General features: G+C 51.9%; 1 protein-coding gene across 4 annotated transcripts in view; it reads right to left on the bottom strand.

Moving 5' to 3' along the window:
* The window catches only part of ELMO1 (engulfment and cell motility 1), a 403454-nt gene that overhangs the window by 322789 nt on the left and 56469 nt on the right, over positions 1 to 24196 (bottom strand). Inside the window, exons 1-2 of one of the 4 annotated variants that reach the window (XM_079786563.1) lie at positions 17940 to 18008; positions 9985 to 10128 (exon numbers count right to left, since the gene is read on the bottom strand). In XM_079786563.1, the coding sequence (XP_079642689.1) occupies positions 9985 to 10062 (78 nt within the window). In that variant the 5' untranslated portion in view covers positions 10063 to 10128; positions 17940 to 18008. Of the gene's footprint in view, positions 1 to 9984; positions 10129 to 10404; positions 10504 to 15836; positions 15966 to 17939; positions 18009 to 24196 lie in introns of those variants that run through there. The other 3 variants (XM_079786560.1, XM_079786561.1, XM_079786562.1) reach the window with 3 other exon arrangements.

Raw genomic sequence — 24196 nt, 5'->3', positions numbered from 1 at the left:
ACTTTATTTAAAGCTCAGTGTTCCAGCACTAACGTGAGACTCGTAGATGATCCTGCTCGTGCGTTAGCCACAAATTATGATGGAATGCGAAGTTAGCACTGAAACTTCTGATACCCAGTGGAAGGATTCTGTCTCCTCCTCCTCACTTTTGATGCTCAAATCAACACCCCCGCCCTAACTTCTCTGCAGTTCCCTTCTGTCTCGCGTAATTTTAATTTGTGTGTGTACAAGTTAAACTTAAACTTAAATCTTACCCCAAAACTCTCTTTCTCAATTTTCAACTTGTATTCATCATCTTCTAGTTTGCCAGGAAATAGCCTTGTAACCAACATTAATCGTCCCCACCCTTCTTGTGCGTGTCCCAGTCCTGCCAAGTCCATCTCAGAGTTGGCTCTGTGAACCTTCTTCTTTATCCTGCCTGTGGGCACAGCGAAGCAATTAAAAATAGATGCTATTTGGATCGCTTAGGGCACTTCTGGTGGGAGGTTCAGCAAATGCAATGGCATGGCTAAATGGATGTCCACGTTCATGTGGGGGAGTTGACAATGGCATATGTGTGAGTGAGAGAAGTCGCTAAAAGGGCAAGCTAGAGGCAAAAATGTCTAAATCCTACAGACAACTCTTGATGATTTGGACCCATCAGGTTTTTAAGCAGCAAAGTGACATAATTAAGTGTGAATGGAGGCCAAGAGACCACTTAAGTGGACAAATTGGCCAGAGTACCAAAACCCAAAGAAAAATCAAAAGGAGCCTGGCTCAGTAGTTGAGCATCGACCTAAGAACCACGAGGTCCCGGTTCGATTCCTGCTCAGGGCATATGCCCGGATGCAGGCTCCATCCCCAGTGTGGGGCGTGCAAGAGGCAGCTGGTTAATGATTCTCTCTCATCACTGACGTTTCTCTCTCTCTCCCTCTCTCTCCCTCTTTGAAATCAATAAGAACATTTTTTAAAAATCTATAGGAGGTCCAACCATATAGATATCTGCTTATTTTTCTTGAGCCCATTTGTAAGGTTTCCATGAAGAATGTGAGTCCACCTAAATATTCCTCCACTATTTTTTTCTCTCTTGGTAGCTGTCACCACCCTTTGCCCAGATGTTCATACAAGAAATCTTAGAATCATCTTTAACATTTTATGCTCCCTTATCACCGTACATATAATCAATCATCAATTTCCTGTCAATTTAATCTTCTCATATGTCTTGATGAGACATGTGTCTCACTTCTTTCTATCCCCCCTATCACTACCCTGGGCCATGACATGATCATTTCTTGCCTAGGCTACAGCAACAGCTATCCAACTAATCTCTCTTGATTTTACCTCTCACAAAACAATTCTCAAACTGTCATTCTCTAAAAGTACAATGTCACATTCATAGTTTTTCATTCCTTTATCTCTGGGGCTGTGTTCTAGAAAAATTCCTCATTTCCATCCTCCAAATTACAGATTCTCTCTTTAGCCAAATCCATTCTAAAGTTATGTGTTCATTTTTACTTTTCTGTATTCGTTTTATTTTTTATGTTTTGCTTACTGTATATATACTTTTTCATTTCTAAGATTTCTAATTGGTTCTTTTTCATATCCATCTGTTCTTAATTTATAGCCACCTACTTTGTGCTCATAATCTCCTGTATGTGTAGATATTACTCTCACTCTTTTCAAGGTCTCCCTGTGAGGCTATCTCATTTTCCTCCCTTGCTCTCTGTGTTCCTCTAGAGAGAAGAGGGCGAGCTAGAGCAGCAGCAGATGTGATAAGGGAGACCAGATGTGGACAAGTTTTCTGAGATAACTGATTGGATTAAAAAAAACTGAGGAAGAGTCTAGGAAGACATATAGATTCGGCTTCAGCAAACTGAGTGTGCATTCACATATGGCACCAAGACAACGAAAGCATGAAGAGAAGCAAAACCGCACAGGTTTAGGGGAGGAAGGAATAATGAGGGGTGTTTGAACATGTTGAGTTTGAGTTGCAAGGGACATGTAGATGGGCAAGATGAATAGGAAGGTAAGTAGCTGTTTATATGAGTCAGGAAGTCAAGAAAGAAGTGACCGCCGGAAATTATGAGCACCTGATGGTGATGAGGTTGGTGAATCCAAATAGGTCACCACAAACTTGTCCCACGGTAATTAATGACCCATCTATAAGCACCTTGAAACTTGACAGCGCTTCTCTCAAAGTCTTTTGGTTGTTTTTTTTACTACGGATGTCTTTGATGAAAGGATGAAAATAGACCTTCATAATGTCAATCCATGAAATGTGATAGTGTATTTAAATGCATGGTAGGAATAAGGGAAGAGATGATCCTCTCACCAGGGCTACCCCCTTTCACAATATTTAATTATCTGTATCATTAGACAGAAAAAGTATAAATATCACCTGTTTCCTTTGCTCAACATTTATTATGAACTCACCATGTACCAGGCCCTATCCCAGGCACTTGGTCCATGCAGAACATCATACAGTGAGTAAGTATGGATGCTACAATGCGTCTACTCTGAGGGGCCAGCAAAGACCCTCTCTAAGGAAGGGTGGGAAATGAACAGGAAGACAAATGAGGGGGGGGATTTCCAATTCAGAGAGAATGGCATTTATGAAGGCTCTGAGAAGTGTGCTTTCATAAAAGGTGAGAGAGATCCCAGATAGAGGCGCTGGTGGAAAACCCCAGGGACTCTAAGCAAGGCTGGTGATGTCATCTAGGGCTGGGGAGAGCAGGACCCTAGTAGCCACAAGGATTTTATCCTAGTGCAGTGGGAGAGCCACTGCAGACTGCTTTAGCCCGGAGGAGGATGGGAGGCCACTGAGCTGCTACTGGTCCCCTAGCGGCAGTAGCTACAGCAGTAGCCTTGAGGATGGGGAAAGATGGGCAGAATCGAGAGCCATTTAGGAAGTAGACGCTACAGGATTTGCTATTTGAAGGGCTATGTGAAATTTGGGGGACGGGGCGGTTGTCAAGCACAATATTGGTGCCATTGACTTAGAGGACTCACAAATCCATTTGATCAAAATCTAGAAAAAGGAAAACAGAAAAGCACACATTTTATTTCCCTGAGGCTGCTCACATTTCCTCCAAGTTCTGGGCACATTGTACAGGTATACATAGACATATAATATACAGAGATAAAATACAAGCCTTCCTCTGGGGACCCAGAATCCTTCTGCATGCTAAAATCTAGGCATTTGCATACCCTGCCACAAATGGCCAGCTGACCACCACACAAATGAAGTCCAAAGGGTGACATGTACAAAATGTTCTAGCAACATGAGATGCTTTAGTCAGCAGATCTCAAGAAAACATGGTTGGGGGAAGGCTGTCCTGAGTTTCCCAGTGTGCTTCTCGTGAGAGAACTGGGCAAAGGAAGTAGATGAAAGGGAATAGCACCCCCACCCACCTGAAAAGCAAACCAAAATCCTGTGCTTTTTCAGGAGGGAAAGCAGAAAGCTAGCGTTTGTTCTTGCTGAATTAAACTGAGCTCTCAGTCAAGGGGAGAGATATGTTACCAGCCTTTCTCTTCCAAAGCAAGGCAACCGTTAAGATGTCATGATATTATACAGGCTCCATCACATACACACACACACACACACACAGAGAGAGAGAGAGAGAGAGAGAGAGAGAGAGAGAGAGAGAGCTAAAACTGGAAGGGGAAGTAGCCCAGTCACTGTGTTTTAGAGGAAGTTGAGGAAATAGCTGTTACCCAATGTAACAGATGCAAACATCAGATGAGGGTTGGCTACTCCTGTCCCAGCATCACACGACCTTGTAATGACAGCACACACAGCAATGGGCTCGCCGCTCTGAATAACACCTTTTTTTATGAAAGGAGCTCTGGCTGGCGCTGTGTTTTTGCTCTCTGGAAAGTAGGAAGAGGGGCAATTATTAGGATCACGTGACATCTGGGGCACCCACTGAAACTTACTGTGGGTGTCAGGTGTCACCAGCAGATGGAGGTTGATAGGGCGTCACAATCATGACTTCCAAATCTGGGTCCAGGAGCAACAGCATCCCCAGCAAGGGGCTTGATAGAAACAGGCATCCCTGCGCCCCAAAATGCACCTCCAAATACTCCTCTCTGTGCGTTCCATGCATCTCACAGGTGATTCTGACGCAGAAGCTAGCTTGGAGCCACTGAGTTAGTCCATCAGGGCCGGGGGACCTTCGGCAATGTCTGGAGACATTTTGGGTTGTCACAACTAGGGGAGGAAATGCTACCAGCATCAGTGGGTGGAGGCCAGGACACTGCTCAGATCCTACAACGCACAGGACAGGCCTTGTGACTAAGAATTATCCGGGCCCAACAGTCAACAGCACTGAGGCTGCCTCAGCCGGATGTATCCGACCTCTCGAGAAGGAAGGGCCAGGAAGAGCCGTGCCTTTTAGTCCCTGCAGCGCAAGGCCGGGACCGCGCTCTCCAGAGATGCAGGCTCGTCCGCTTGATGCGATGGGGCCTTTCTAAGGACGACCTTCACCACCGCTACATGTGGGGTCAAGGGTATGAAGCACATTCTTCGTGTATGTGCTGTTATCTGGAAGGTCTGGATTCAAAACTCGTTCCGTGGAGCTCAGTCACTTCCATTGACCGGGCTCTCGTCATTGAGATGTTTGGGGAATGACGGGTTTTCATTCTCCTGAGAGTTGGCTTCGATGCATCGGAGAGGACGCTTACATGATTGGTTCCAGTCTTGCTGGAAACCTAAGAAGCATGTTCTGTTGTGTGTGCCACTCGGAAGAAACCATCATTGGCTCCTAATGGTTAGCATCCCTAAGCGGAGTGCTGAGTGATTATCTCCCTGAAGGCCCAGATGCCAGAAAGCACGTGTGCGTGTGGCCAATGCTCCTCACGGAGCAGGAGCTGTCCCCACTCACACAGCACTGAAGTCGCAGCCCAGATCCCCAGGCCCAGTCAGTCCACCCAACGTCCATGCTCCTGGGCGCCGGGCCAGACGGCCCCTCCCAGAAACCAGCCTTCCATGCTCTCTCCCCCTCCTGGTAGGCTCCTTGGGTGGTAACCCGGACCCCTGGCCACATTTTCTCTAATTGTTCTTTGCTTCCATGAAAGTCACGTGGTTAGTGGATGGAGCAGGCCTCGTGGCGACGCTGGGCGTCTGCTCAAATGTGAATGGCAGGAGCCACCGCGTGGAAGTGTGAGAGATGGGGAGATGCAAAAAGAACTGCTCGTTAAGTCAGGGAAACGCAAACACCACCTGGAATCACTCACAGGTGGAATCTAAAATAAAGTCAAACTCATAGAAACAGCGGGAGAGGCGCTGCCAGGGGCGGGGGCTGGGGGTGGGGAAAATAGGCAGAGGTTGGTGAAAGGGCACACACCTTCAGCTACACGATGAGTAAGGCTCTCATGGAACACAGAGTCACCACCGCTGATGACTGTACCGCATAGCTGAAATCTGCTAAGAGCACAGAATTTAAATGTTCTCACTCAGAGGGCTGGGAGGGGGAAGAAACCATAAACGTGAAGTGGTGGATATATTAATTAACTCGAATGGGGAAATCCTTTCACGACGGAGACATACATCACATCACCAGGATATACACTTTAAATATCTTTTAATTTTATGTCAATTATAGCTCAATAAAGCTGAGAAGAAATAAATTTAAGAAAGAATTACCAACCAGATTTATGATTTAGTAGACGCTGCCTGGGTTTTAGTCCTACGGCGTGCTGGCTTCAAACCAGGCGTTTCCTAGCTGTGTGATCCCAGGCAAATGAAGGCGCCTCTGACGATCATGAACGGGGAAGTGTAAAGCCTGCCTCGCTGGGCTGTGCTAGGAGATACACCACTCCACACCGGGCACTGCACCTGCCGCCTGGCACACGGCATGTGCTGGGCAGATGGCACCTGCTAGTATTGCTACTATGACTATTATTACATACAGGATGCCAAATTCCGATGTCCAGCACAGACACTGAAATGTGCTTTGTGCAATCAGTAAGCTTTCCAAAGGTCTTGGGTACATGAAATCCATGCAGTTTGAATCGTGTCTTAAATATACAACACAAGCAGGACAGTAGAGGGAAAACCTCAGGTTTGGGACACACTTGCCCAAAAGCACAGGCAGCTGAGTTTCTTTCAGGGCAATAAGATCCCCAACCCCACCAGGGGAGGGGTGCCGTGGAGTGTTTCTGTCTAGAGAAGGGCGGACACTGAAGCTCCATTCTCATCCTTACTGTTCACTATGAAAGCCAGAAATTGAGGTCAATATGATGGACCCCAGGACACAAGTGTGTGTAAAACACAGGCTGACCGCCAGGGGCTTAGGATCCACGCCCACAGGTTATATTAACTGTAAATCAAAGCTACCAGCCAGGAATGGTGTAAGAAATGAGAAGGATGGAGAAATGGCTGTATTATAACATGATCACAAAGGATTTGAGTTCAAAGGCAGCTCTACCTCCCCCCATGTGCTTACCAGAGAGGGAGTCAGCAGGCTCGCTGTTAGTGAGAACAAAGCCTCAGGGATTTCCAACGGGTGTAAAGGTGCAGGGACGCACCTGTAAGGGGGCAGCTTCTACAAAACAACGGGCTCCTGAGAGGTGCAGGAGGTCCCGGGGCAATATAAACTCGGGCTGATGCACGGGGATCGCGAACGCTCCCTGAGGTCAGGTTAAGGAATCTGACTTGAATCTCAGATCACTAGGAAGCTCAAGGCTCGTTCGTGATTTTTTTTTAAATTGTGGTAGACCTACTTCAAACAAAATCTTTCCCCAGAGCTTCCACAGTGAAAACAGCTCAATCCCAGCTGCTGTGGCTGCAGCACCCTAGGAAAGCCTGGGAGCACCAGAGAAGGACTGCAGGGCTCAGGGGGAAACCCTGCACCTCTTCCCATCAGCCCCTGGGCCTGGCCCTGCTGCCTGGCCGCCTGGCCCAGGTGTGTCTGCACCTCTTCCCATCAGCCCCTGGGCCTGACCCTGCTGCCTGGCCGCCTGGCCCAGGTGTGTCTGCACCTCTTCCCATCAGCCCCTGGGCCTGGCCCTGCTGCCTGGCCTCCTGGCCCAGGTGTGTCTGCACCTCTTCCCATCAGCCCCTGGGCCTGGCCCTGCTGCCTGGCCGCCTGGCCCAGGTGTGTCTGCACCTCTTCCCATCAGCCCCTGGGCCTGGCCCTGCTGCCTGGCCACCTGGCCCAGGTGTGTCTGCACCTCTTCCCTTCAGCCCCTGGGCCTGACCCTGCTGCCTGGCCTCCTGGCCCAGGTGTGTCTGCACCTCTTCCCATCAGCCCCTGGGCCTGGCCCTGCTGCCTGGCCGCCTGGCCCAGGTGTGTCTGCACCTCTTCCCATCAGCCCCTGGGCCTGGCCCTGCTGCCTGGCCGCCTGGCCCAGGTGTGTCTGCACCTCTTCCCATCAGCCCCTGGGCCTGGCCCTGCTGCCTGGCCGCCTGGCCCAGGTGTGTCTGAGGCGCACTGAGCCTCCCGGAAATGACGGCCAGGACCCTCGCCTGCCGAGACGGCCCGCACCCACCTTCCCTGAAAGGAGGCGAGATCCGTTTCCTTGTGTGGAGAGCATGGAGTTCCGTGCTCGGGGACATAAATAACACGTCTAATGACCTCTCTTCCACATGAAACAGCTTCCCCCAGTCGGCAGCCCCTCAGACCCCCCTTCAGATTCACCCTGGAGAGTCTCCCCAGCACTTGCTTGTGTTCTGTAGGCAACTGAAAGCTTACACGGGGACAAGGACATCCATCAAACAGAGAGGAGCCAGGAGCAGGCGGGTGCCCTGGGCTGCCATTATTTTTCTGTAAACCTAAAACTGTTCCAAAATATATATTTTTTATTTTTTTAAATATATTTTTGGTGTTCAGAGAGGAAGGGAGAGGGAGAGAGATAGAACCATCAATGATGAGAGAATCATTGGTCAGCTGCCTTCTGCACGGCCCCTACCGGGGGTCGAGCCCACAACCCAAGCACCACTTGCCCTGACCGGGAATCTTGAACCATGACCTTCTGGTTCATAGGTCAACGCTCAACCATGGAGATACACTGGCTGGGCCCCAAATATTTTTAAATTTATTTTCTAATTATTAATACACACACAGCAAAGGCCACCCCCAGGGCAGGGGCAGGACATTGCCTCCACGGGACCCAGGAACGTGAGCAGCAGTTGCTGTCTTAAAGCAGACACTCCCAACCGCTCCAGCCGGGGCAGAAGCCAGAGGAAATCATTTCCCGGGATCTCTGACTTAGAAGCTCTGGGATGGGGCCCCAGGTGGTTCTCCTGAGAAATCCGTCGTGGGCACCAGGTGTGCAGCGCCGCACTACCAGCTGGGTCTTGTTAAAATGCAGGTTCTGTGCCAGGAGATCTGAGGTGGGCTCCCCCTCCCTGCATGTCTAATGAGCTCCCAGGTGATGCCCGGGCAACTGTCCTCAGCCCCACGGAGGCGGCAGAGCAACAGGACAGAAGGCACCCGGGTCCATGACACCGGAGCATCGCGCCAGCCCAGGAGCCAGCTGCCACCTCACCGAAGCGCGGTTCTCTCAGCTGCTGCCACACCCCCTCCTGGCTACGCCGAGTCTGACCACGTAGGCCCCGGCGCAGGGTAAAGGAACGGTCAGCTGTGGCCCCTCTCAAGCAGCGCGGGAAAAGGGCAAACAGCCATTTGGCACAATGAATAGAAAACTGCTGGGCGGGCTTCTCGACCCGAGTGGCGGCTTCTGGAGTCACACAGAGCCACCTCCGAGAGCAGCCAGGATGACAGCGTGCCGGCCTGGTGGCCTTTTGGACACTAACCCTAAACATTTACCTTGTCTTACATTCACACAAGCTCCACTAACTCTGACTTGCTGTGTAGAACTTACTTTACTGAGTTATTTGGATCCACACAAGGTTATATAACCTTCAACCAGACAATAAAATCTGACCAGGAAAAAAAACTCACTACAGATTATAATCATAAAATAATTTCAAGAACATAAATAAAAAGTGGAGTTGCCACGGCACCCTAACTCTGCAAAGGCCGAAAGCCGTCTGGATCCTGTGTTATTTGCTCTTTGAAACCCTTCACTGCGTGTTAAGGTTCAGCCCCCCTTTCTTTGAATCACTTGCTCTGGAGGGCAAGGTAACCCTCCGAGATAACCTGTACTAAAACATAAAACAGCAAGTGCCAGCCACACCAAGGAACTGCCCAGATCCAAGCAAGGGGAGGCCTGCCTAGGTAAAACCACTTTTTAAGTCATCACGATACGGTTTTTATTCCGCAAACATGCACTGAGTATTTGTCACCTGCCAGGCAATATCTAAGACTCACAGTGCAGTTTACACTAATCTCAACATTACAGTTGTCTGGGATCCAAGACTGAGCCCCACGACACTCACTTCATTAGCAAGCCCTTACTCCAATGCACGTGGCTGCTCCGGCCAAATTCGAAGAGAAACAGGATTCAAATAATTAAGCTCTGTGCTGCCCCCGATGAAATGGTCTGCACGTGTCCGTGAGTCCCCGCCAGGCAGGCTGGGGCAGCCCCTGCTGAGTGCTGGCCTGGAGCCCGCAGGCCACTGCCCCTGCTCCTGTCACAGCCTCAGACACATGCCCTGGTTGTTGTTCTTAGTAAGTATATTTTTATTGAATTCAGAGAGGAAGGGAGAGGGAGAGGGAGACAGAAACATCAATGATGAGAGAGAATCATTGATCGGCTGCCTCCTGCCCGCCCCACGCTGAGGATGGAGCACACAACCAGGCATGTGCCCTGACCAAGAACCAAACTTTAACCTCCTGGTCATAGGCTGATGCTCAACCACTGAGCCACGCTGGCCAGGCCACAAGCCCTGTTTTGACCCCATCCACACAGATGCTGGGGAGTGAAGCAGCCACGCATCGCCCTTGTGTGTGGGACCGAAACCAACCACACTGCAACTATTACTGCACAGACTCAGCACAGCCGGGAGAGACCAGGGGGAGAGAGCCATCAATGTCTGCGAAAATTCCAGAACCGAAGGGACACCGAGAACAACCCCACACCGCTCCCCGCATTACCAACCTGGTCGATTTCCATGAGCTTGGGGTAGGCGCCCGGCCACTCGATGGCCACCTTGACGATGTCCGCGGGGGGCGGCATGGTGAAGCCGTGTCCCACGCTGGTGCCCCGGGCTCCCGCGGTGCGGATGGCCACACGTGTCTATCCCTGGTGAGGAATGACAAAGAGAAAGAAGGTCGCTCAGAGCACACGGGAGGCGGGCCTGCTTCATCACTTCCTGTTTTCACTGGTGGTTTAGGTACAAGTAACGGCTCGGGGACAGAAGACACAGCTGCCAACTGCACCCCTGGCCGCTCGGAGGAGACAAGACAGAGGGGAAGGTGCCAACGCCCTAGAGTCCAGCTGCCAGGGGACCTGGCCCCGGGGAGGACAGCTTTGTGACTCTGGGCGGGAAAGCAGGCGCCCTTAGCAGGCGCCCCTTACCCCTGGGTCCTGTTCAGAGGGCGCCCGGGTCCCGGGAGCTGGCCTCACTCCGTCCAGAGCCGCACGGAAGCCCGCGCTCACAGCTCCGGAAGGACAGACTGCCCAGGAAGTCAGGCCAGGAAGCAGCGTTTCTCTGCAGTGTTTTCTGTGTCACAAACAGAGCTGCACTATAGCAACCAGGATGTCACTGGGAAGGGGCCAGGCCCGAGGTTCACACACGTGCAATGCACCCCCTCCCCAAGGCCCGCTCCCACCAGGCACCTTCCCGGAGGGGACTGAGCGATGGAGATGCAGGCCATTCAGAGCGGATCCTGGATCCTCATTTGATGGAACAGCGCTGCTGATACAAGGGGTTAGGGGTACCCTCTCCCAGCCCGGCCATCTCCTGCAGGGTGACCTTTTAACTTAGTATTTTGTAATTATTTTTCTTATTGATTTCAGAGAGGAAGGGAGAGGGAGAGGCAGAAACACCAATGATGAGAGAGAATCATTGATCGGCTGCCTCCTGCACACCCCACACTGGGGATCGAGCACGCAACCTGGGCAGGTGCCCTGACCGGGAATTAAACCATCACCTACTTACTGGTTCTTAGGTTGACTTTCAACCACTGAGCCATGCCGGCCAGGCTAATTTAATATTTTTCAACAGGTCAAACACTCACATGATTCAACAGATGAATGTGTGTGTGTGTGTGTGTGTGTGTGTGTGTGTGTGTGTGTGTGTGAGTAGCCAGGGTGGTGTCCTTTGCCTCCTGGACACGGCACGCGTGGATCTGTCGCCTTATCCCTGCCACACCTGAGCGCAGTAAGCAGAAGGCCCGCCCTGACCGCAGTCCTACCAGCCGGGCAGGCACGTCACAGGGTTGTCAGCTGAAGGCATCCTCTCCCCCACCCACATCTCATCAGAGCTACTGGCAGCAAAACCACGTCTGGGATTGTCAAAATTGCCCTGCAAAGGTAAGTGTGTGATGACATGCAATGTAGAATCTCCCTCCTCTGGAAGGAGGATGTCTCCTCAAGAATCATTATTAACTAAACCATAACAGTGCCAGTGGTTTTGGTTGCAATTCCCAAAACTTGGAAACAAGTGACCAGTCCACACCAGACTGGTTAGGTAATTATGGAGCCTCCAGGTGCAAAGAGGATTGGCGCCCACCTTCCTCCTGTCTCTGCAGTGTTTCCCTCAGTTGTGAATTCTAAGGACCCTGTATTGTGTCTGCAGGGCACCATTCAATTCCGGATCCAGATTCAATTACACGCCCTAGAATAAGAATTAAGAAAACAGGCTCCACCGTGAAAACAAACTCTCAGGTAACTCTACTCAACACAAAGAGCCCACACTCCGGAGGGGCCACAGGATAAATAAGAGAAGGAAGAATGGGCTGGGCGCACCCTCCTGGTGCGCACAAAACAGTCTAGGGTTGCACGGAAAGAGGTCACCCAGCCTTCCAGGAATCAAAAGCCAAGTGTGCTCGCCTCCCCTGGGGCCGGTATTGATTTCTCCAAGCGGTTCCGACAAAACCTGGTGAGCAGGCGAGAACACAATGACGAGGCTCCCCCTGGGTCTCCATGGAGAAGAGGCGGCGAGGGAGCTGTGTACACAGCAGCCACTGAGCGCAGACAGGTGGGGGCACCCTGGGAACTCACTGAACCAAGTAGAATTAGACCTCATCACTTTCCCTCAGACTAACCAGCAGGGACAGGGCACTCCGGCTCCCGCGGGGCGGACTCAGGCGCACAACTGCAGAATGAATAATGCAGGTCCACACCGCCATCCTCAGAAGCCCCCACTTTTCCTCCTGCACTCATCTTTCCATGAGGCGTCAGCTAGCTCTCCAGGCTTCTAGATACAGTCGCTGCTGCTTCCGATGAAATGTAGGAAAGGAAGTTTCTAGCCCAGTTCTCACCCTTGGCCCAGTGAGCATTTGGGGGGCACAGTCCTTTGTTGTAGGGCCGTCCCGTCACTGTAGGATGGTTAGCAGCATCCCTGGCCTCCACCCATGGTCATCCACAGCCCCTCTAGGTCGTGACGCTCAGGAATGTTCTCAGACATTGTCCAATGTCCTCTGAAGGCAAAATCATCCTCCAGGGAAGTAGTGCTACCAAGGCCGCCGGGCCGATGACTAATGACCAGGCCACCCGTCGCTGAGCTTGACGCAAGACAGAGGGTCTCATCAGGCTCTCCGAGAATCACCAACACCCAGGCCCAGTGCCTGGCCAGGAGTAGCCAGGGTGGTGTCCTTTGCCTCCTGGACACGGCACGCGTGGATCTGTCGCCTTATCCCTGCCACACCTGAGCGCAGCAAGCAGAAGGCCCACCCTGACCACAGTCCTACCAGCCGGGCAGGCACGTCACACAGGGTTGTCAGCTGAAGGCATCCTCTCCCCCACCCACATCTCATCAGAGCTACTGGCAGCAAAACCACGTCTGGGATTGTCAAAATTGCCCTGCAGAGATAAGCTACATGACTTGTGTGCACAGCCTGATAGAACATTTCTCATGCAAACTAAAACTTAAGAACCACTAATGGGAGGTCTCCACAGCTGGCTGACATTCCAACCATTCTGCCTTGTCAGGTAACTGTCTATGGAGTCCCAGAAGCAACTAGGAAACGGGTGTGGAATTGTACAACGGCCGGCTTCTCTGCTGATTTACTTTATTCCGTTTATAATATTAAGGTTCTACAAGAGCACATAATAGAGCATACAGCTGTTGTGTTATAAAGCTGTTCACCTGAAATTTGTATAATGTTATTAACCAATGTTACCCCAACAAATCTAATAAAAAATTCAATTTAAAGATTCTACAGCCTTCATATGCATGTCAAATGGCTTACAGTTGAATTAAATGAGATGAAGAAGTACTTTTTATCTGGGAGTCAGTTACCAAACTCTACACGTCAGTTAGATGTGACTCCGTAACCCCTCAGCAAGCTGAAATTCTCTTTATCATTCCTCTGATGTCTCCTTAGCTTTGGGTCATGTTTCCAAGACAACGGAGAGGAACCTGTCTTGATTCCCATCTAGAAATCTGTCTCTGTCTGCACATTGTTCATGCCCCAAATCCTCCATGTCTCTGAATGTGCTGGAAATGCACCTCCCTGTAGTCTCTTACAGATCACAACCCCGGCGTGGCTCAGTGGTTGAGCATCGACCTATGAACCAGGAAGTCACAGTTTGATTCCCAGTCAGGGCACATGCTGGGGTTGTGGGCTGGATCCCCAGTGCGGGGCGTGCAGGAGGCAGCCGATCAATGATTCTCCCTCATCATTTATGTTTCTGTCTCTCCCTCTCCCTTCCTCTCTGAAATTAATAGAAATATATTAAATATATATATATATATATATATATATATATATATATATATATATCTGTAACATTGCTACATGTTTTTCCAAACAGCTTGATTAGAACAATATGCAATGAGCACACTTCATAAAAATCCCCAAATACCTGATCCGTACATTTTTCTGAAATTTCCATACAGGATTAGTTTTGGGTCCCCACAATGGCTTTAAACCCTATTGTCCTATGTCTGGTCTTTCTATTACACAAGCAAACCTGTTGAGAGAGAAAAGAGAGAAGCCTGCGGGAGGATGTCCCTGTGGGAGCTGTGCAATGGGAAAACCCGCTTGTCCCGGTGACCCGTGTGCCCCACGACGTCACCGAAGGAGCCTGACAGATGGGCCCGTGAAGGCCACACGGCAGGCCAGTGGGAAAGAGCAGCTGGAGAAACCATTTGCTTCAACTCCTCTGTCCCTCCCTTCCTCCCCAGGAAAGCTGCCTCTGGCCCACTGGCCATCAAATTCCACTGGCGACAGATAAGAGGTTTGTAACAATTAGAGGGAGAGTAGGGAGGGAGCACAAGTCCCATATTTAAACGCTGAGTGGTCTCTGATAGAAAAGAAATAGAGAGCATTTTCCCTGGGCATCCAGGTGAGGGAGGCAGGGAAAGGGCCCCTGACACCCCCCTGCAAACAGCCTTTCCTTTCCTCTCTGTGCACCGCGCAGAGGAGGGACAAACCTGTCCTCAACCCTCTTCGGTGCAGCATCTGACGCTGCAAATTCAATGAACAGAGATTAGCTGGGGGGGAAAAAAAAGTGCTGATTTACTCATGCCCTGCTCAAAGCTCAGGAGAACTCGGTAACTCAAAGAGGTGGTTAGAACTCAGGGCTTCTGCATCATCTCACAAGGGATGAGGCATGAAGAAGAGGCTGAACAAAGGAACAGGGTGGCTTCTGGCGGGGTGTACTTTGCCCAAAGGTGACCTGGAAATGTAGGACAAGAGGGGCACTTAGTCAGGTTTGTTGTTCACTCTGAGGCGCTCTCAGGAGGGAGCTGAGCTGACTTGGAAGTAGTTCTCTTCCTGGTTGGGAGACAAAAGGGACACCTTTCAAATGAAAACGTCCTTTATGAAAGTCAATTTCCTTTACAACAGAATTCTGGGAGGGGAACTGCTGGAGTGATTTTGTCCCCCAGGGAGCATCTGTCATCTGGGGATGTTTGATTGTCACAAAGGGGGAGGTGTTACTAGCATCTAGTGGGTAGAGGCCAAAGACTTTGCTAAACGCCCCGCAATTCCCTGGATGAGCCCCCACAACAGAGAAGTGTCTGGTCCCCAATGTGACCAGAGCCCTTTGAAGCAGAAAGGAGACAGCACAGAGCTAGCTCCTTCTGTGTCTGCTGTTTCTTCATGGCTTTCAGCTCAAGGATAGCCCCCCCCCCCGTCCCCCCCCCCATCTGTTTGCCGGCCTGCGTTAGAAACTTGCCATTCCCCGAAGACATGACTGACACCCAAAACACACACTGCAGTCACACGCTCCACTTGGCAGCCCAGTGGACACCGGAGTTTGCTCCCCAATTCTCGAGCTCAGGTGCCTGCAGTTCACAGTTCTGACGGAGCCCTGGGGGCTCGAGCCACCCTGCCTCCCCGGGCCTGGGAGCAGAAATCACACAGGTCCCGCAGAACTCCTCTCAGTCTGGCATTGCCCACCCAACACGGCTCCTTTGTCATATTAATTAATGCAATGCAAAAAGATAGTCAAATCTCCTGTAAAACACTGCATGGACTTCAACCTAAAAATGACTAACAGTCCCTACACTATGTACTTTTCACAGTCACCTTATGAAATAGGTCCCATTCCTAAGCCATTTCCAGACAGGGACACAGAGATGCAGAGACTCCGAAACTTGCCCTCCTCCTACAGTCACAGGTGGAGCCCAGCCAGGGCTCTGACTGTTAACGGGGCAGTTAGACCTCGGTTCCTTCAGTTCGGCTGAGAACGAATTCAGAACCAAGAACTCAACACAAGAAGTTTATTTAGAAAATCACAGAAGTCAAAACAGTGAGCCAGCAGGGCTGAATGAACTCAGGAAACAAGTTCCAGAGGCGAAAGAAGGGCCTGGGGAGCTTAGGAGAAAGATAACGCACCTGAGGGACGACGGGCAAGGCGCAGGGGTGCTCCTGAGACAGGGAGAGCTGGCATGCTGGGCCCTTGTCTTAAGAGCTTTTATCTGTTCTCCAAAGGCAGGGGCCGTAGGGGACGTGTCAGGGAAGGACCTCAGTAGAATATTCATCAGCTTTGCAGGTGTGTCCTCTCAGGGTCCTGGTCTCTAATTGGTCCGTGCTAGGGGAGGGGTCCATGGTCACTGAATCTAGTCCTGATGTCACCCATGGCGTCATGTCCTCTGGTTTTGCTGCTTTTCTGGGCCTGGAGCTGAAACACAGCTGAGACCTAGATGCTATCTCTAGTTTGACCAGAACTCTGTCTCTGTGGTCAACAGACCCGAGGCTTGTTCCTAAGATTATTTGATGCTGATCAGGACCTCGCTGTCCTGAGGGCTAAATGCTTAAGGGAGTGGCAGTGCTAGAGCTTGTATGGGAGTCATAGGAGGCTATTCTCCGGCCCCTTATTCCTTCTCTAAGAGGGTCTAACCGAATGCCTAGCAACATGCTAGGGCAGTGGTCGGCAAACTCATTAGTCAACAGAGCCAAATATCAACAGCACAACGATTGAAATTTCTTTGGAGAGCCAAATTTTTTAAACTTAAACTTCTTCTAATGCCACTTCTTCAAAATAGACTTGCCCAGGCCGTGGTATTTTGTGAAAGAGCCACACTCAATGGGCCAAAGAGCCGCATATGGCTCGAGAGCCGCAGTTTGCCAACCACTGTGCTAGGGGAATAAAGCTCACCCTGGGGGTAAGGTGTCGCCTATAATCCTCGTTTTCCCAGTTCTGCCGGTTGCTACACACCCAGGACGTTCCGCCCAGGTGACATTCCGTACCTGGCCCACCGTTCAGGCTCTGCTGGTGCCCAAGTGCCTCAACTATCAAGTCTGCATCTGTCGGATTCCATAGTATGTTTTTATCACTATACCACAGTTTGAAAGGTTCCTTTACTATGGGACTTACCGGGCCTTTAATATAAAATACTAGAGGCCCAATGCATGAAATTTGTGCAAGGGGCTCGGCCCTCGCAGGCCCGGCTTTGTCCAGAAGGTTGTCTGGAAGGTCATTCGGCTGTCCAGTCTAATTAGCATATTACGCTTTTATTATTATAGATGTAGACTGTGAAATCTTCATGTGCAATGTACAATATTTCCCACATGTACGTGTCCAGAAAACGCCTCCCTCCCCATGCGTCTGTGGCACTGGTTTCTTATGGGATACGCTTTGGGAAATGATGCACTGAGACCGCCTGCCTCCTTGGTTTTTCAGGAAGAAAGAATTGTTGCCCAACAGCCCTGGCCAGAAACGCGCAGTGGAAAGTGGCGGGGAAACGCCGGACCTGAGGCCCGTGTGGGTCATCAGCACCTGCATCTGTGGGACCGTCTCCAGGAAAGCAGCCCATTTCTTTTGAGCAACTCTTTCCAATTCCCCGGGGGCAGCAAACCTTCAATTACCTGCAGCTTCCACTGTGCAAACTGGCCGCCGATCAATAGCGAGAGAAACGGAGCCTTTGTAGTAGTGATAGCTGGAATCGCATGTCGCACCTCTTGCTTTAAATCTTCGCAGGGCGACTCGGGGAGTAGAGCACATAAACCTTGCACAGCCTGCCTCTGAGCATGCCCAGGGCACCGTTCCCCACCAATTGCATCCCTGCGCCCATCCCCAGACACAGGCAAGGACTGTAAGTCAGACGTGGCAATAGGTGTTAAGATCACCCGCAGTCCTTTGGCAGCGCTGCCTCTTGCACTGGCTGCTGGCAGCACAGCTTACGGAAGGCCAGCCCCAGATCGGCCCTGGCAGGGTCCTCTCCAGGAGTGCGTGGGCCCCGGCAGGCCAGTGAGCTCCCAGACTGAGGCTGGCTCCCTCCCCTCGCCTAGCAGCTGCCACTTCAGGCACCACGGCCTCCCCTGCCTCCTGAGGGGTCACGATGACCCCTCTACCTGGACGGTCTTTCCCTCTCCTAGAGGTCAATGCCCGTCTCCTGTGCCAGCTCCCCAGAGAGATCCCCTGACCCCACGGCTCCCGGCTGCCAGCAGCTGCCCCTTCCTGGGTGCTTGCAGTGCACCTACCGGGCACCCGCTCACCTTCTGCCAGAGGTGTCTACGATTTCCCCAGGGACAGGGCGATGGACCTCATTCATCTCTGCGCCTCGGGTCCCGAGCAGACGGCATGGCCAATCGTACGTGAATAAATCTCGCTCAGACAAGGGAATGAATCACTCTTTCCTTAAAAGCGAATCCAGAGGTTCTTTTAAGGGTGAGGAATCACTCAGGCCACAGATGCTGTTTAAAATCCAGAATCCCTCGCACAGGAAACGCCCAGGGCTTCCTCCAGCGGCCACTCACTGCTCCCATCGCCAGAGCCAGCAATGGAGGCGCTCGGAGGCCAAAATAAGATGAGACCAGAGCCCCGCGCTGGTTCTCCCGCTTGGCCTGGAGCGCTGCGAGGAGGGAGCATCTCAAATGGAAAGTTCATTATCTCACAAACCCAGGCTCACACTTCCCTCCTTGTTCCGGGATTGGATATTTGCTTTTCAAATTCCTTTTCAGCTGTTGTAATGCTGAAGGCTCCCCTCCTCCCAGCCCCTTCCCCTCTCCCCCGGGCTCCCTCCCCCTGCAAGCATTGTTGCCTTGAGGGGTGCTGACATCCCCAGAGGAGGAGTCCGAGCCCAGGCCAGTTCCCTATCTCAGAACCCAGAGTGCAGGCCACAGGAAACGCTGGAGCCTCCCCCACCCTGCCAGCCGAACGCTCCGAGTTTCCCAACGCGCTGATGCAGAAACAACATGGGAAACTCCTTCTCCCTCTCTCCCCCGCAGCAGCCCGGCCCACAGCCGCCCTGGGAGCTCCACTGCGTCAGGGAACAGGGAGGCCCTTCCTCAGAGGCAGGTGCTGGGCTGTGGCCTGGCTCCCACCTGACAGCCAGCAGTTAGTCACTGAACGGCCGATGCGCACGGCACCCGCAGAGGATGGCATCCCCGCTGCCCCCGGCCTCCTCGGGCCCCTTAGAATGCCCTCCTCCGGCTGAGCACGGGCTTGTGGAGCAGTGGGAGTCGATGCCTGCAGGGCCTTAACCCCGCTCTGCGGGTCCACAGCTCTGTGACGCGGACAAACTGCATAGCACATCCAACCCCCATGTCCTCACCCGTCACACTGGGTCAACACAACCTTTCTCCTGGGGCTGCTGTGGAGACTGACCATATGCAATTAGACCAGGGCCGGCTGTGGTGCTATTGTTGTTGTTATTATTATTATTATTATTAATTGCCAGGCATGGGGGACCTGTCTCCTCCAGGGAAACGCGGAGGTCCCACCGCCCGGTAATCCTTTGTCCCTTGATCATCATAGCAGAACAGACAATGGCCATGAGAGCAGAGGAAATCCTAACTGGCCTGAAGCCCAAGGACATTTTATGGATTTGGACACCTTTTTTGTTCTGAGTTTAAAGGATGAGCTCACATTTCTAGGTGAGTGACTGGATTGGGAGGACTTGGAAGCGGAAGGTTAGGGCTAAGGTTCTGGAAGGAGCCACCTGCACTGCAAAGGCGGGAGTCGCACCTGCCTGCTCAGACCACCTGATGAAACCGAAGACATCCCGTTCTCTCCTGACCTCAGGCTCGGGGCTCGCAGGAAAGTCCTCTGAGAGCATGGAGGTGACCAGAGCCCTCGCCCTGGTTCCTTCTCTGCGCAGAGAAGTGGGTGCAGTCTTTGGGGCTCAGGCATTTGCGAGTCCCTACAGAAAACCCACGGGGTGCTCTCTGCACAGGGGAGCCCTGCCCCACTGTCACTGCCCGGCTCCCCCAGTCCCCTGTGTCCTTCCAGCCAGGCCCCTGCAGACAAGCCCATCGAGCTGCCCCCTTGCTGACGTCGCTGTCCTGTTCCCCCAGCCAGGAGCCCCGCAGAGCTCTGCTCCCAGCAGGTGGACAGAGGAGGCCTGGTCCACTGGTCCCAGCTGCTCAGAGCTGGGATTTACTGGGTTCAAGGCCCCGGGGCCAATGATGACCAGCCCCTCTCCCAGGTGTCCTACCCTGGCTCTAAACAGTAGAACCTCCACGTGTTTCTCAGGGAAGTTCCCATTAAAAACATAGATTTTCCTCAATCTCTGGGTCTCAGATATCTTAGCCCTCTGCACAAACTCGCAGTGAGACAAACCCTGTGGAGCCTTCTCTTATCTCTCACCTTGGGAGGCCCTGTCAAACTCCCTGGATTGTAGGCCAGTAATCTCTTCCTTCGGGTTTTAATCTGGGCTCCCTCAGAGGTATGCCCCAATTTTTCTTGAGATAAAATACTTTCAGGGCACGCGTTATCGGAATGCACAGGTTTTTCACACAAACACCCAGATAACAGTGGATCCCACGGGCCAGCGTTCGCTGTTGATGAACAAAGGGATTTCTCTTCCGTAGAGCCTCATACGAATCCCGAAATTTCTTACGTTGACTTAAAAATAAACCCAAGGTACACACTGGGGGAAGGCGACCTGCAGTTCTACGGGAAAGCCAGCGCCTGACTGCATCCCAGGTGACCCACCCGCTTACTACCTTCCCCGAGGACCACTCGGGGTGCGTTTTTTTAAATGCTCTTCTCCGCTTCACTTTCCCTGGCCGAGCTTCCCTGCAACCTGCTGGCACACCCGGAAGAGGTGAGACTAAACGGGTAAGAGGGAAACAGACAGGGTACCAGCTCGGTGCTGGCGAGTTGCTGACTGAGGGCCTTTTCAAACGCACCTTGGCAAGTGAACTGGATGCTGGTGATTTTAATTCTTTTCATTTTCACTCAATTCTAACAAACTTGGGCTCAACCTGCTGATATCAGCTAAGGACTCAGTTATGCCAAAAACAAACCAATAATACTAAAAAACACAGAGAGAGAGAGAGAGAGAGAGAGAGAGAGAGAGAGAGAAGGAAAAGAAAAACCTCGCTGGATTAGTTACGAAGATTGTGGGGAAATGAGAAAAGGCTGCCATGACATGCATCTTCTCACTTTTCTATTGCGATATACTTGGCCTTTCCAAGAAAAAGGCCAGACACTATACATCTTTGTGCAAAGCTTGAGTCCTGCCGACGGCGCTGGTAATGGGGTCAGATTCTAGGACCTAATTATCTGCGGCAGAAATTTAATAAAGGCGGTCAAAGGAAACCCGGTTCCACTCGACGCTAAGAGTCTAACTTTGTTCAGCTTTTCAATTACACCCCCGAGCTCCCGACTCCACGGAGGCAGGACTGCGTAAGGAGGAGGACGGTTTGGGAGTCAGATGGGTCTGAATTGCAATGAGAAGGTGGTGGTGTTCAGCCGGGGCACAGATGACCAGGTTTGCATGGTACCTCAGCCTGCAGGGGACAGACTGGGACAGAGCACGGATGGACGGGAGCTTGGTGAGAAAGTGGTGGGTGGCAGCAGCTCGGGCTGGGAGGGTGGAGGTGGCGTTGGAGGTGAAAAGGGTGAAGGATTGATGAGCTACTTTAAGAATAACAATCAACAGGAAGCGATGATGGACTGAATGCAGGGGAGGAAGGAGAGGCTGAAGGCCAGATAATGCAGGATTCTGCCTTACGTCACAGAAGACATGGACGGTGATGCCATTTACTGAGCAAGGCCTCCTCCAAAGAGAAGACGCCGCCAGCCCACTGCTGAGCTCCATCGAGTGAATGGGTGTGTGGAGTCGCCCGGGGGGGGGGGCAGGGGGGGGAAGTCCACGCCCCTAGTGCCAGAGAGAGCCCTGTCCTGCTAGCCCTGCTCTGCTGTCCTGCCGGTGACATCGAACACCAGGGCCACCGCCTTCTTACGGGCAGCAGCAGAGGAAGCAGTGCCAGCCGCAGACCGGCCGGTTTCCCGCCTCCTCGCCTTGCGGGCTCCGGAAAATCGCTCTCTGTGCCGAATCTGACTCATCCGTGAATGGGGAAAACCACGCACCTATCTCGCCGCTTTCCTGAGATGAGTAATAGAGCACGAGGGTAAGAGCTAATGCCTCTGTAGCTCACCGCCTGCCAGGGCCCGGGGGACAGTTCTCATGTACTGACGCAGTCACGCCTCCCACCGGCCCTGGGACACGGGGTGGCCGGGTCCTCACTCTCAAAGTGAGGAAGTGGAGTCTCCGAGGGGACCAGCCACTCGCTGGGCTCGTGAGCGAGCGAGCCAGTCTGAAGTCTGTGGGCTGGGCCATCGCACTGAGCTCCCTCTGACCTTGAGACATGGAAGGTGCTTCGAGCAGGGCCTGGCACGAGTGAGAGCTGGCAACACCAGCTCTGTGGCGGGCAAGTCCGTCTCTTACGGCCCCTGTGGTTCACAGGAAGAAGAGGATCCCGCTGGCCTCCCACCTCGTCCTCCTGTAACGTCAGTGGTGACGCAGGGGACTGGCTTCTGACTTTGACGCCGAGGACCCGAATCACATGGCCAGGGCGTTTCAGGCTCGAGTTACTGAGACAGGCCCCAAACTTGACCCTGGCGCTGGACACAGCTCTGCAGGACCCCTCGGCTCGGGCCCTGCCTCCCGGGGATGCAGGGCCTCTATCTCTCTGCAGATCCTCTCCCACAGAGGGGTTCTCTCTTAAGCGGGTAGCACCACTTCACTTCCACCCACAAGGAACCATCGGAACTGGCATCCAGCTGCAGAGCGGCCTCAGCACGAGCACGCCACGCCGAAGCCCGGGCTGTGTGGTTGCGGGCCCAGCACAAGCGTTGATTACAGTGAAGAACCTAAACAGCAAATCAAGTGATGCTGGCACCAGAGAGCTCAGTGGGAAGTGACCCGGCTTACAGTGAAGGTTTATGAAACTTGACTGAGATTTTTTAAAAAATAAAAACTGAGATAGATATGTCAAACACCTACTTACAATCTTTCCAGGCAAAAATTAATTTGGCCACATGCTGAGGCGTAAAACTCTGGGGGACCGACAGAGAAAAATCCAGCATCGGCCTGAGGGTACTCCCCAGCATATGCACGAGGAGGTGGGGTGATCAGCTACCTCAAAGTGACATCAAATGAGGCTCCTCCAATTCCTAACCCAAACCCCAAGCTGCTGACTCGTAAAGGCTCCTGCGGTGGCAAGTAACTGACAGGAGGAAAGAGAGAGCGCCACTGACCGCGGAGCCCTCCGCACAGGGGTAGGCTGCGGGGTTTTCTACAGGAAACTGGATAAACAGTCTTAAGGATTAATAATGGGAAGCTGGTTTAATAACCTATGGTGAAGCCATAAGATAGAATAAGTGATCATAAAACAGTCACATTAAAAAAATCTGACACTAGGAACTATTAATAATATATTTTTGTTGATTCATTTATATCCATTAACATTTAAAAGAACTCAGAAAGCCCTGCCCGGGGTGGCTCAGTTGGTTGGGTGTCGTCCCGTGCACTTAAGTTTGCAGGTTTGATTCCTGGTCAGGGCGCATGCCCCAGTTGTGGGGTTTGGGGGCTCGATCCCCAGTTGGGCATGCAGGAGGCGGCCAATCAATCAATGTTGCACTCTCATATCCATGTTTCTCTCTCCCTCTCCCTTCCTCTCTCTCTAAAAATCAGTAAACTATTTTAAAAAAGAACTCAGCAAGACTAAAATTCTTACACATTGTTGGTTAAATAGTAGGATTCCTTTAAGAAACAGTGGGGGCAGTTTCTTGTAATATTAAATATACATTTCCCACATGACCCAGCAATTCCGCTCCTAGGTATTTACTCTAAGAGACACGAAAACACATGCCCACACAATTACTTGCATGTGAATGCTCGCAGCAGCTTTATTCATACAGGCCGAGAACTAGAAACAACTGATGAGTGCATCAACAAATTCTGGACCGTCATCCACATAACAGAAGGCTACTCCGTACTAAAAGGAATGGATTACTACACGCAACCACAGACACGTATCTGCAGGGCATTATGCTAAGTCAGGGGTCAGCACACCAGCCGCTGGCAGAATCCGGCCCTCTGCCTATTTTTCTAAACAAAGTTTTATTGGAACAGAGCTACACCCAGTCAGTTCTACACTGTCAAACACTGCTTCCCTGTGGCAACCAGCAGGGCTGAGCACTTCCTGCAAAGACCCTGGAGCCTGCAAACCTAAAATGTTTACTGACTGAATCTTTGCAGAGGAAGTCTGCCAAGCCTTCTGCTAAGTCAGAGGTGGCAGATACAAAAGACCACGGACGGCATGCTTCCATGTATATGGGATTCTAGATCAGGCAAAACCATACCGCTGGGAAGCGTATCGGTGGTTGTCAGGGCCTGGGGAGGTGGGGCCTGACCGCACGGGGCACGAGGAAACCCTGCGGTGAGAAAGATGGCCTGACTGGCGCTGGTTACAGGACTGTATACACTGGTCAATCCTCACTGAGTGGACATGAAAAGTGA

This window comes from Cnephaeus nilssonii, assembly GCF_951640355.1.
Source record: "Cnephaeus nilssonii genome assembly, chromosome: 12".
In the NCBI taxonomy this organism is placed as follows: domain Eukaryota; kingdom Metazoa; phylum Chordata; class Mammalia; order Chiroptera; family Vespertilionidae; genus Cnephaeus; species Cnephaeus nilssonii.
This window is presented reverse-complemented; position numbering and strand designations above follow the sequence as displayed.